We start from the raw sequence: 13,882 nt of genomic DNA, 5'->3' as shown, positions 1-13,882 counted from the left end.
GACGTGAGTTCAAGACCCGCGTCAGGCTCTCTGCTGTCAGCACAGAGCCTCCTTTGGATCCTCTGTCTCCCTCTCTCTCTGTCCCTTTCCCACTCGTGCTCTTTCTTTCTCTCTCAAAAATAAACATTAAAAAAAATAAAAACTAAAAAAAAAAAAAAAAAAAAAAAATGCAGAGCGTATCTGATTTCAAATTAACGTTTTAGGACACAGGCATCTTGCTCCCAAATGCAATAACGTTTACTTCCTAAGTGAAATTGTGAAGGTTGTTTTAAATGGTATGGGGCATACACAGAGGTTTGAGAAGAGTAACTCTACTATAGTCTGGCACCAGCGCGTGCATTAGCCAAAGAGAGGGATCTGGAACCCCCATGGAGTCCACTGAAAGGACAACATGACAGGCCAGGAGCCTAGTCAGAGGACAGTGGCCCTTCTCCAGTTTTGTTCAAAGTAAACTCCAGGTACATACATCACTGGTAGATTCTAATGGAAGAACAAGAGGCCCAAATAAAGTCGAATGCAAACTTCCCCCTGCTCGACAACGATATTCAATTTGGGGTTAGAGGTCTGCTCAAAAATACAGTGAAACAAACGGATACAGCGCCGGAGAAATACAGGCACACAATTTTGGATATTATTTCAGGGGGTTCACAGACCGCCTAAAACGTACCCATGGTCTAACCCCTGCCTGAGAAAGAGCATTCATCTGAGTTATTTCCTAGATCTTAAAACCCAATCTTTATCATTTAACCTTCAAAGAACAAAACACTATACATCCGGAACTTAATGAACCTATCGCCAAAGTGACAACTGAAAGGAAATTTAAAACGTTTAAAAGCATCCGCTACGAAATAACAACAAAGAAAATCAGTGGGTATTCAAGGAACTTAAGAAGTAAGGGGAAGTTCAACACAGCACTGCCCAAGAACATGGTATGGTCAGATCACCAAGAATCCCAGAAGTGAAAGGAGAGCTAAGACATAATACTTAGTTTTCAATCCTGGGTCCCTCACAGAGCTCTCACATAGAACATAAACACTTACTTCCAGCTCAAAGTCTGATAAATTAGTTTTCTTTGGAACCTATAAAAACAAAAGAGAAGGTACTGATTGGGGCTCATTAAAAGAAAATCCTAACTGATCAAGCACTGGTTAGGAAAGACATTTAATTTTTCAAAGCGACTCCACGAGAAGCGACAGGTCTCACAGAAACAAAACCCGGCAGGATGTTTGAGTGGCAGGATCTCCTACCATCTGTCCTCATCAGAATGTTCTTTAATATTATTGTATCGCATGGGTCGAAGAGGGAGAAGTTCTTCTCCAACCCCAGTGTTACTGCCTGCGGCTGTACAAGGAGTTTAAAGTAGACACACACACTGAAACACTTTTGTGAAGCTAGGCACAAATTATCTGAGCCACTGACTCTTTGAAACACTGATGTTTTCTACTGCAGAGAGAAATTAAAAGGATAGACATAGCCCGACGGCAAATTCTTTTCTTTGAAGCCTTTGTGTATTAAGCACCCCTCGAGGCTCAAGTAGCTAGCTATGCCACGCTAGAGCATAGCTGGAGCATAACGTAAAGTCAAAGATGCAACAAGGGGTTTCTCCCCTCCAGGACAGGACAAACTGTTCACTCAGTGTCGCAATATACCAGTGTCCCCAATGTGTTAATGCTAAAGTTAGGGCTTACATCTTGGGAACATACCTATAATAAAAAGGCCGTTTATGAATGTGGGTTTAAAAACCCAAAATAGAGCACATGCCAGAAATCATCCACTCTCCAAAAAAAGAACATGTGAAAATATTTAGGGCAACTTACCCAGTACATGGCTCTAAATCCAAGTTCTTGTTTTCTTCACTTTGTAATAAATCTTCAATTTTCTCTCTGAGGAGTTAAAATGAAAACATCGCCATCAGTACCTTTCAGGAATGAAGCGACCAGCCAACAGATTAATCATACTCCAAAGCAATTTAAATATAAGAACCCAGGACAATGTAACTCTACCCAATCAGGTTATAAGTTGTAAGTTATACTTAGAGTTATACCTGGTTACCCTTAAAGAAAAATACTTTATTTGGACGTATTCTTTTCATTGTCGTTATTCATGAGTTCGTGACAACTTCTCAAGGATTCATTGATACAAGGAACTTAAATTTTTACTTTTCTAGGGGAGGAGGGTGGAGGGTTGAGCAAAACGGGTCAAGGGGAGAGGGAGATACAGACCTCCACTTATGGAATGAGTAAGTCGCAGCAATAAAAAGAGAACAAAAAGAATACCATCAATGATGGTATAACAGTGATGTAATGGGACAGATGGTAGCTACACTCGGGGCGAACACAGCATAATATATAAACCCGTCAAATCACTACCTTGTACGCCTGAAACTAACGTTAACAACATGTCAACTATACTCCAATAAAATCAAGTGATTAATTTTTACTTTCCTCGTAAGGCAGTTATACTGAAAACCCAGTGAAACCAGACACTCCTCCAAAGGCATGCGTACTTGTCAGAAACTTCATTCAAAGAAACAAAACGAGGGGCTCTGGATGGCTCAGTCAGTTAAGGATCCGACTCTTGATTCTGGCTCCGGTCACGATCTCACAGTTTGCTATTGGCCCACAGGCTGTCTGGGATTCTTTCTCCCTCTCTCTCTGCCCCTTCCCTAACCAGGTTCTCTGTCTCAAAATAAATAAATAAACTTATTTTTTAATTTTAAAAAATGTGGATATGTTGTAAGTACTTGGATAGGCCTGTTTCATTCCTCTGCCTTCGGGGAAACTGGACAGTGCCTATCTTGATCCATGCCTACTCGATCCAACTGGGAGGTCTGCCCACTTACTGAGATAGTCTCTTCCGGGTGACACGCTACAAGTCTAAGTACAGCACACAGAATTCTATTTTACAATGTGCTGTGATTGTACAAATTCAGACATGACCCAGTGGAATCCTGCCATTCACGATATCACACCCGTGTGTGCAGTGCTCGTGCCGCACAAGCCTGAGATACAGACGTCAGTCCTGCCCCAACATATCTGCGTGATGCGTTCTTCTAGTCCGGGAACTTACACCACTTGGTCAATAAACTTCTTCTGATCCTCAGGAATCGTCACAGGACATTTTGACGCGTTGGGAGATACGTAAGACAGAGTTCCTGCACCATTGGACTGTAGGCGTTTTTCATCATACTGCTCCCTTAACTGTCTTTCTTCTTCCTGATTTAAATAGGGAATTCCTAAGTGTAATTTGAAAAAGAATGCATTAGCAGAGGTAACTAAACATAAAAATTTCAACATAAAAAGTTGGGTGTTTTTTTTTTTTTTTTTTTTTTTTAGCAAACCAGTGAATCTAAAATGTTCAGGCAAGACTTACCATATTTAACTATATCCCAAAAAAATCAACAGAAAAGACAAATGATTTTGACATACACTGGTCTTTGCTTCTACACCATGCATTCTTCTTTCAACAAATGTTTCTTTGGCACTTACACCGGGCCAGGTACTGCAGTGGGCCCAAGGGATCTAACAGGGAACAAAGCAGACACCTTCTGCTCCATAGTGAAGGGAAGGACTTTCGACAGGAGGATCAGAGGCCACTGAGAGCAAAGACCGAAAGGGTGAGAAGGAGTCAGGCCAGCAAGGAGCCAGGAGAAGAGTATTTCAGGCTGGGGAAAAACGATCAACGCCCAGAGGATGGAATGGTGTGGACAGCTCCAGAAACAGCAAGGAAGCTGGCGTGACCGGAACACAGGGAACAGGAGAATGGCACAATGTCAGCATGGAGATGGTGGTGTGAGACTGTGCAGGCCTTTACAGATCGTGATATGAATTTGTTTTATTCAGGGGCACTGGGAGTGCCTGGGTGGCTCAGTCAGTTAAGCGTCAGACTCTGGCTCAGGTTATGATCTCACGGTTTTGTGAGTTTGAGCCCCACACAGGGCTCTGTGCTGACAACTCAGAGCCTGGAGACTGCTTTGGACTCTGTCTCAGTCTCCCTTTCTCCTCCCCTGTTCACTCTCTTTCTCTCTCAAAAATAAATAAACATTAAAAAAAATTAAAGGGGCGCCTGGGTGGCTCAGTCTGTTGAGCGTGTGACTTCGGCTCGAGTCGTGACCTCGTGGTTGGGGAGTCTGAGCCCCGCATCAAGCTCTGTGCTATCAGCTCAGAACCTGGAGCCTGCTTTGGATTCTGTGTCTCCCTCTCTCTCTCTGCCCCTCTCCCACTCACGCTCGGTCTCTCTCTGTCTCTCAAAAATAAATTAAAATGATAAAAAAAAAAAATTTTTTTTTTTATTTTTTAAATTGAAGAAAAAGAACTTGTTTTATTCGAAGAGCAACAGAATGCCATTAGAAGGTTTTAAGCAAGACAATTACATTATCTGTTTGTTTTTTAAAGAGATCATTTCGACTCCCATGAAGATTGAAGTAGAGAAGCCAGTTAAAAGCAATTATCCAGGCAAGAGATAACTGCTTACATCAGAGGTCAGTAACCTTTCTCTTAAAGCGTAAAGTATATGTTTTAGGCTTGTGGGCCACATGGGGAATCTCTGTTGAAACCAATCAACTCTGCTCTTGTAACATGAAAATGGCCACACATGACGGGTAAATGAATGGGCATGGCTTTATTTACAATAGGACTTTATTTGCAAAATGGGCTGTGGGTCTTGGTTTGTGACCCAGCTTAGACTAGAGACAGAGAAGATGAATACAGAGATAGGAGAGATATAACCTGCTGATATACTGGAAGGGAGGGATAAAGGGAAGAGGAGAATCGAAAACGCTACCTTGGTGTTAGGTGTAAGCAGCTGGGAAGACGGCAGGTGTACTTATAGAGGTAGGGAACCCCGGGCAAAGAATAGCTTTGGGGCCCAAGACATGAAAATCAAACCCTACCATCTGAATACATAAATCAGCTAAGGGTGTCTATGAATTAAGGGCTGTGGATATAAGACTAATGCTCAGGAGAAAGGTAATGAGATATAAATTTAGGTATCATCAGAATACGGGTGGCATTAAAAGCCATGGGACAGTAATGAACTTTTTTGATGATAGAATTAGAAAAATCACCATTTATCAGTAATACTAATCATTCCATGCAAGAATCATCGGTGAATGCTAAAACTAATTGACAGAAAAGGCGATCAACATTAATAACACCATCAGTTGCACGACGTTAATGTACTTACTAGCACTGAACTGAATACTTAAAAATGGTTAAGATGGTAAATCCTATGGCATTTTTCCACAATTAAAAAAAAAAAAAAAAGGTAACACCACCAGTGATGAGACTGAGTACTTGAGAAGGACAAGAGGTAGTGCTGTCACAGAAAGAAAGGCTGGAGGTGCGTTCAGTTACTGGTGATGAGACCCACGGTGCTCCCAAGGGCAGAGATGGCTAAGGGGAGCTGGAAGCAAAGACCTCTGAGCAACTGGTCGAGAAACAGACAGGACAGGGCATTTGCTGGTCATCCCTGTGGGTGGTGATGTCGCCCATAATGAGGAGAGAGTTAGGAATGGAGAGAAGACAGAAAGCCGAAGCCAAGGCTGTCGTGAATGCCACACCCATGAAATCAGCAAAAAGAGGGGCCGTAGAGCCCGTGACACATCCCGTGGCTCCTGGGAAGAGGGAATCCACGTGGCTGTCACATGGCATGGTAGAACAAGGACACCCACCGATGCCTGCCTGGAGAGAGAGAGAGAGAGAGAGAGAGAGAGAGAGAGAGAGAGAGAGAGAGAGGTAAAACCACCTATGCTCCAGAGGGTGCAGGGGAAGTGAAGCAAGAGTCAGCTGATTCCCTTTCACGCAAGGAAGTGAAAGGCACTTCTGAGAAGACGGCCAGAAGAAAAGGGTCTGGATTTGCAGAGCCCGAGTGCAAAAAACTGGTAAGGAAGAGAAGGGACGGTCGAGAACAGATTGAGAGAGTATCAGCCACAGTGTGGGGCTAAGAGTCTGGCAATGACAGATGTCCTGGGAGTCCCGATTCAGTTGTGACGAAAATACTCCGAGGTCTGACTATAAAACAAGGAGAATGAGGCACACATTCCAACTTGGCTGTTTCTCTCCTTTTATGAAAATAAAACCATCAGGCTGGAAATTATACATCCACAGGAGACTGGTTAAAGCAGTTCCTTCAACAGATTTTTGCACTTATTCCAATAGAGCGCTCTAACTACATTTGGAACTTGTATTTGATAACAGCTTTCAGAGTCAAGTTTGAGCCAAAGGGAAAAAAATTTTTAGAATACCCAAACTGTGCTGCCCAGCTGGTTCACTCACTGCATTAAGCGTTTTGGGCTCCAAAATCTTTTTTTTTTTTTTTTTTTTCCAAAAAGTCAAAAACATTGGGGTGTCTGGGTGGTTCAGTCAGTTAAGCATCCAACATCGGCTCAGGTCATGATCTCCTGGTTTATGAGTTCGAGCCCCAAGTTGGGCTCTGTGCTGACAAGTCAGAGCCTGAAGCCTGCTTCAAGTATGTGTCTCCCTCTCTTTCTGCTCCTCCCCCGCTCATGCTCTCTCTCTCTCTCAAAATTAAATACACATTTTAAAAAATCGATAAAAGTTAAGGGGCACCTAGGTGGCTAAATCAGTTAAGCATCCGACTGCGGCTCAGGTCATGATCTCACTGTTGGTGAGTTCAAGCCCCGCCTTGGGCTCTCTGTTGTCAGTGCAGAGCCCGCTTCAGATCCCCTGTCCCCTCTCTCTGCCCTTGCCCCACTCATGCTCACTCTCTCTGTCTCAAAAATAAACAAAAAAAAAAAAAAAAGTGAAGGTGCAGCACCACTGAGTCAACTAAAAAACACTATGGTGTGGGTTCTGAAGGGCTCACAAGGAGATCCTGGTGAGGGGAAGATAAGTTTTTGAATATGTGTTCCAACACTTGTATTACAAAAAATCTCCCTCCTTAACTCACTCAATAATTGGGCGTTCACTATGGAAAAAAATACAATTTATGAGATTAGGTAAAAGTTACTGACCTTACAGCAGCAGGTGCTGAAAACTGCTGGGAAAACCAGAGGCTTTCCTAAACACTTTTCAGGAACAAAAGGAAGGGAAAAACTCCGGTCGGGACTTTCACGGCCAATATTCACTCATCGAGTATTAGGGTCACCTCCCTGACACAGAAGACGACTTGGGCTATGCCCTGGGAACATGAAATGTATAAGACGCAGTCCCTTTCCTAAGCACGTTCGCCCATCTGTCACACGACACGGTGAGCTGTCATGACTGCGCTGTGTGTGAGGAACTAAGCAACTCTCTCTGAATAATAAACAAGCATCACTTGGAAGAGGGAGTTTTTCATTACAGCATTTACTAGAACGCAGGTCCTTTCTTAAGTCCTCTAACACCTGTCTCACTGGAAGAAAATGGGGGAAACTGTGCTCTCCACAGAGGGTCTGTTAGGCCACTTGAGTCACAACACCAGCAGGAGAATAAATTCCACTCAATCAAATTGGGAATCGGGCACTGGGGTGTCTCGGTTGCTGGGGCGTCTGACTTAGGCTCAGGTAATGATCTCGTGGTTCATGGGTTCAAGCCCTGCATCAGGCTCCAGGCTGCCAGGGCAGAGCCTGCTTGGGATTCTCTCTCTCCCTGTCTGTCTCTCCCCTGCTCACTCTCTCTGTCTCTCAAAAAAATAAACAGGGGTGCCTGGGTGGCTCAGTCAGTTAAGAATCCGACTTTGGCTCAGGTCATGATCTCACGGTTCGTGAGTTCGAGCCCCGCGTCGGGCTCTGTGCTGACAGCTCACGAGCCTGGAGCCTGCTTCCGATTCTGTGCTTCCCTCTGTCTCTGCCTCCACCCCACACTTGCACTCGGTCTCTCTCTCTCTCTCTCTCTCTCTCAAAAATAAACTTTAAAAATAAAAAAATAAACTAAAAAAAATTTTTTTTAAATAAAATAAAATGAGGAGTTGGCACGGCCTCATTAGGGCAAAATGAAGTACTGTCTACTCTCCCCGTTCGTGCCTGACGAGGCTAAAGGTTTTCAAAGGCACGATAAAAGAGTTTTCTACAACTCTAAGGCTACACATGGTATGGCAGGACCCTGAGATTCTGTCTCAGACAGCAGGCACAGAAAGGTCATTCTCAATCAAACCCAAATTTACAAGCACTAAGGAGAGGTCAGATGTAATCTTACCATTGCGAAAAACTTTATTAAAATCAAATCCTTGGCTTGCTAGAAAGTCAATGCTTGAGCTCTGAAACAAGAGTGAACAGAACATACATTTTGGTGATGTTGGTGGCAGATACGTGAACAGACACAGACAGATAACTCAGACAAGTAAACAAAGGCAGCCAGGCAACGAAGGAGCCGGTCAAAGGTCAGAAAATTAAGATTTCTACTCCAAGGCTGCCATATAATCCATTCACTTAAACTAGGTGGGCTGTTCTCCTTTATGGCTTACAAACAATATCCTTTGTTTCACAATATTTAAGAAAAATATACTGGGTAAACATCACAGCCTTCCAAGAAGCGGAAAACTCCTGATCGCTGTACTGAGTAGGAAACTATAAAAAGAAAAAAAATGTATTGATATTATCTGACCCACCCCCCCCCCACACTCAGTTCAAGTTTAAAGTAGCTCACATGTAGAAATCCTAACACATCAATATCCACCTCAAGGTAGATTCTAATAACTTATTCTTCACACTTGAGATTAAAATAGAGAAAAGTTCTTGGTAACGACCTATTAAACCAACACATCTCAAATATGCAGTGAGCAACAATACAGAAGTAAATTTCAGTGAAAATATTAAAGATACTACCACACATGGTACACAAGAATGGCAAACACCACAAAGCTCTGGACTCGATCTAACGGAAGAGCCACAAAAAGGACCGCAGCTACTCTAATATCTCATCAGAACACGAGAGGGCGACACGCCTGGGCCATTTTAATCTGGTTCCTCACAGAACTACCTTTCCTGACCTGTACTGTGACAGGACACCATCAGCCCAGATGAGGGACACTGTGTCGGCCCCATTACACTCGTGACGGTGTTCACGCTAAGCTACAGCTGAAGACAAGGGTTTCTACATACGTGATTTCCATACGATAATGAAAGGCACACGTCCTGAGGTCTCTAGCCTGAGCAAAGCTCTACTTCCGAGCCCTGGTTTGTGCTGATCCTGTGGACCACAGAAGCGACTGTGTGTTTCCCCTGTCTTAGCTGCTAGGAAGCGCAGAGACTTTCTTTAGCACAAATTTCTGTGTTCTATTCATACTGTAGGAATCCTGTCTTCATTTTTTATTTCTTCCAATTTTTCCTTGACTCATTTTGTAAGCCTTATGCTAAGAAGTAAACACTGTATTTATCTTTATCAACAACAGATTCTTCTTAAAAAGTGATGAGATGTAAATGGCAATCTTAACCCCCTACCATACACACACACACACATAAATGTGCACACACACAAACATACGCAAACACACACACACACACACACACACACACGCACACACACTTGGGTACATGCACGTTATTTTCACCATCTCAGCTTCTCTGTGGTTTAGAACAAGCAACTTTTCCCTCCACATCTTCTCTTTTTATCTTGTTCTGAACCAAGATCCAATGTCTTCTGGCTTGGGCCACAAGCCTCCTTTCTGTCTACCATGCCTCAGTATTTGCAGTTCTGCCCACAAAACATTCCCCCACTAACAGAGGAGCTGAAAGATGGATTACGGAAAGGCATTTCTGTCCTCCTTTCACTAGACTCCAAAACACCCTAACCTCCTTTCCTTTAAATATCCAGTCAGGGGCGCCTGGGTGGCTCAGTCACTGAACATCCGACTCTTGATCTCAGCTCAGGTCATGATCCCCTTGTTGTTGGGGTCTCTCCTGCATGGGGCTCCGTGATGTGAGCACAGCCTACTTGGGATTCCTTCTCTCTCCCTCTCTCTCTCTGCCCCTCCCCCGTTCCCACGTGGTACGAATGCTCACTTCCTCTCTCACAATAACTAAGTAAACTTTAAAAAAAAATAAATAAAATAAATATCCAGTTAAAACTGCTTCTCTTTTCCGGGGCACCTGGGTGGCTCAGTTGGTTAAGCACCCAACTTCTGCTCGGTCATGATTTCACAGTTTATGAGTTCGAGCCCTGCGTTGGGCTCTGTGCTGACAGTCTGGAGTCTGGAGCCTGCTTCAGATTCTGTGTCTCCCTCTCTCTCTGCCCCTCCCCTACTTGTGCTCTGTCTCTGTCTCTCGAAAATAAATAAATGTAAAACAAAAATTTCATCTATCCCTTTTTGAAGCTCTGTATTTTCCACTCAAATACCACCTTTCAGGTTACACAAGAGAAATGTACTTAATGCCACTGAACTTAGAATTACTTAAAATGGTGAATTTTATGTTACGTATTTCTTACCATAATTAAAAAAAAAAATCCATTGAACCTACACAATATACTTGTGCTTAGTATCCACTAATTTTGATTTATCCTAAATGTATCATTTTCAGGATTCAAAAAATAAGCACAGTTATTTGGGATGACAATCTCAAGCCTCCATCAAAATTTTCAATGCATATGCCTTATGATTCAGCAATTTCCCTTCTAATTAATCTATCCTATAAAAATATTCCTACATACAGGAGGCACCTGGCTGGCTCAGTCAGTGGAGCACGCGTGCGACTCCTGATCTCGGGGTCATGAGTTTGAGCCCCTCATTAGATGTAGAGCTTACTTAAAAAAGGAGGGGGGGGGGACCTGAGTGGCTCAGTCTGTTAAGCGTCCGACTTCAGCTAAGGTCATGATCTTGCAGTTCGTGGGTTCGAGTCCCACGTCTGGCTCTGTGCTGACAGCTCAGAGCCTCCTTCAGATTCTGTGTCTCCCTCTCTCTCTGCCTCTCCCCTGCTCGTGCTCTCTGTTTCAAAAATAAATAAACATTTGGGGCGCCTGGGTGGCGCAGTCGGTTAAGCATCCGACTTCAGCCAGGTCACGATCTCACGGTCCGTGAGTTTGAGCCCCGCGTCAGGCTCTGGGCTGATGGCTCAGAGCCTGGAGCCTGTTTCCGATTCTGTGTCTCCCTCTCTCTCTGCCCCTCCCCCGTTCATGCTTTGTCTCTCTCTGTCCCAAAAATAAAAAATAAACGTTGAAAAAAAAAATTTTTTTCAAAAATAAATAAACATTAAAAAAAATTTTTTTTTAATTCCTACATATACACAAAGATACACTGCACATGAATGTTGACTCTAACATTATTTAAAATAGAGAACCTTTGGAAACTTTTAAATTCAAATTAAATAAATTACCCACATCCACGCTGTGAAATATGTACAAACTGTGTTCAGTGGAAAATGCAAGTTATTTAAAGTATGAGTATCAGATTTCTGTGTATATTAAAGAAAAGAACTAAAGTTACATACATGTGTGTAGACACACAGATACAGATGGTCCCTGACTTAACAATGGTTCAACTCAGGATTTTTCCACCTCATGGTGGTGCATTCAGTAGAAACTATACTTTGAGTTTTGAATTTGGACCTTTCCAGACTAGTGATACACAGTACAAGACTCTCTCACGATGCTGGACAGCGGCACCAGCCGCAGCTCTCGGTCAGCCATGCAAACACCAGCACTTACAACCATTCTGTGTTTCACTTTCTTTTTTTAATGTTTATTTATTTTTATCTTGAGAGAAGAGACAGAGTACAAGCAGGGAAGGGGCAGTGGGAGAGGGAGAGAGAATCTGCACTGTTAGTGCAGAACCCGATACGGGGCTCAATCTCACAAAACCATGAGATCATGGGGGTCGATAAAGCGTCTTGACGTCGGCTCAGGTCATGATCTCGCAGTTTGTGGGTTCGAGCCCTGCATCGGGCTCTGTGCAGACAGCTCAGAGCCTGGAGCCTGCTTCGGATTCTGTGTCTCCCTCTCTCTCTGCCCCTCCCCTGCTTGCTCTCTGTCTCTCTCTTTCTCTCTCAAAAATAAATAAATATAAAAATTTTTTTTTAAAAAGTCACTCTTGGAAAGCTCTTATCACTGTTAAAGCAGATAGAGTTTGGAAACAAAGCAACTGAAGGTGCTCCTTGCAAAATAAGCGTCTGTACACACAGGGAGATGCTCACACACTGGGCAGGATATGGAAGAACGGGCAGACTGAGAACCACACACACTCCCAGGGAAGGTACCCATCCTGTGGGATGGCAGGTATTTACGTTATTTCAAAAATTTTTTGAGTACCGCTGATATATAATATCACACTAGTTTCGGATGTACAACATAGCGATTCACTATCTCTGTATGTATGTCATGCTGTGCTCACAAGGGTAGCTACCACGTGTCACCCTCCAAAAGTATTACAACATCACTGACTGTGTTCCCTATGCTGTACCTTTTGTTGCCATGACTTGCTCATTCCATGACCAGAAGCCTGTACCTTCCACTCCCCTTCACCCACTTTGCCCATCCACCTACCTCCTTCCCCTCTGGCAACCATCTATATTTAGGCATTCACATTGTTTTCATCTCTTTCTCTCCATTTTTCTAGCTGAACATCAAATGTTGAATTCACTGACAATAATACGTGAACGACTGTGACATATGAAAACACTCCTCCTGACTCTAGAGTAAGAAACGAGTTTCTTTTTTTAATACCCTCTTCTACGTGCCACCTCCTTCCCCATCTCACTCCTTTTTTCTAGCTTTTACATACATGTATACATACACAGAACTTCTTCCACTTACGATGGTGCATGCCCCAATAAACCCACTCTAAGTCGAAAATAGTGTTAAGTTGAAACTGCTTTTAGTATACCTGACCCACTGAACATCGCAGCTTAGCCTAGCCTATCTTACGCGTGCTCAGAACACTTACGTCAGCTTGCTATCGGGCAAAATCATTTAACACAAAGCATTTTATAATATGGCATTAAGTATGTCATGTAATTTATTGAATACCATATTGAAAGTGAAACATGGGGGTGCCTGGGTGTCTCAGTGGATTGAACGTCTGACTCTTGATTTTGGCTCTCAGGTCATGATCTCATATTTTGTTTTGTTTTTAATTTTTAAATTTGTTTTAGTGTTTTGTTTATTTTTGAGAGGGAAAGAGAGACAGAGAGACAGAGTGTGAGCAGGGAAGGGGCAAAGAGAGCGGGAGACCCAGAATCCAAAGCAGGCTCCAGGCTCTGAGCTGTCAGTGCAGAGCCTGACGCTGGGCTCGAACTCGTGAACCCAGCTGCCCTCCAAGAGTGGTTTTTGACCAGACACAATTTTCACCCTGCTCTGTGAGTCAAGAAGCTAACTTCCTTGTAAGACGCAAGTGCTGCAGTCTTAGAATTTTAAACAAAACAGGGGCTCCTGGGTGGTTCGGTCGGTTAAGCATCCAACTTTAGCTCAGGTCATGATCTTGCAGTTCGTGAGTTCAAGTCCTGTGTAGGGCTCTGTGCTCACAGCTCAGAGCCTGGAGCCTGCTTCCCATTCTGTGTGTGTGTCTCTCTCTCTGCCCCTCCCCTGCTCACTCTCTCTCTCTCTCAAAAATAAACATTAAAAAAAAATTCTTTTAAAGAATTTTAAACAAAACAGAAACCACCCTAGATTGAGAACCAAAAAAAAGAAAATTCAAAAATATTATTGTTCACTTAAAAATTTTTTTAATGTTTGTTTTTGTTTTGTTTTTATAAATTTTTTTTTATAACATTTATTTATTTTTGAGACAGAGAGAGACAGAGCATGAACGGGGGAGGGTCAGAGAGAGGGAGACACAGAATCTGAAACAGGCTCCAGGCTCTGAGCTGTCAGCACAGAGCCTGACGCGGGGCTTGAACTCACAGCCCTCACAGACCGCGAGATCATGACCTGAGCTGAAGTCGGCCGCTTAACCAACTGAGCCACCCAGGTGCCCCTTAATGTTTGTTTATTTTTGAGAGAGAGAGAGAGAGAGA

General features: G+C 43.2%; 1 protein-coding gene across 4 annotated transcripts in view; it reads right to left on the bottom strand.

Moving 5' to 3' along the window:
• Window positions 1-13,882, bottom strand: part of PARN (poly(A)-specific ribonuclease) — a 170,686-nt gene that overhangs the window by 151,625 nt on the left and 5,179 nt on the right. For all 4 annotated transcript variants that reach the window (XR_006708312.1, XM_045461467.1, XM_045461468.1 and 1 more), the window contains 4 exons: window positions 8,136-8,196; window positions 3,070-3,235; window positions 1,818-1,883; window positions 1,041-1,079 (listed from right to left, as the gene is read on the bottom strand). Coding sequence is in view for 3 of the 4 variants with exons in the window: in XM_045461467.1 (XP_045317423.1) it covers window positions 1,041-1,079; window positions 1,818-1,883; window positions 3,070-3,235; window positions 8,136-8,196 (332 nt within the window). In the remaining variant the exon portion in view is untranslated. The remainder of the gene's footprint in view (window positions 1-1,040; window positions 1,080-1,817; window positions 1,884-3,069; window positions 3,236-8,135; window positions 8,197-13,882) is intronic.

This window comes from Leopardus geoffroyi, chromosome E3, assembly GCF_018350155.1.
Source record: "Leopardus geoffroyi isolate Oge1 chromosome E3, O.geoffroyi_Oge1_pat1.0, whole genome shotgun sequence".
NCBI lineage: Eukaryota > Metazoa > Chordata > Mammalia > Carnivora > Felidae > Leopardus > Leopardus geoffroyi.
The sequence above is the reverse complement of the archived record's forward strand: the minus strand, read 5'-3'. Positions and strand labels throughout refer to the sequence as shown.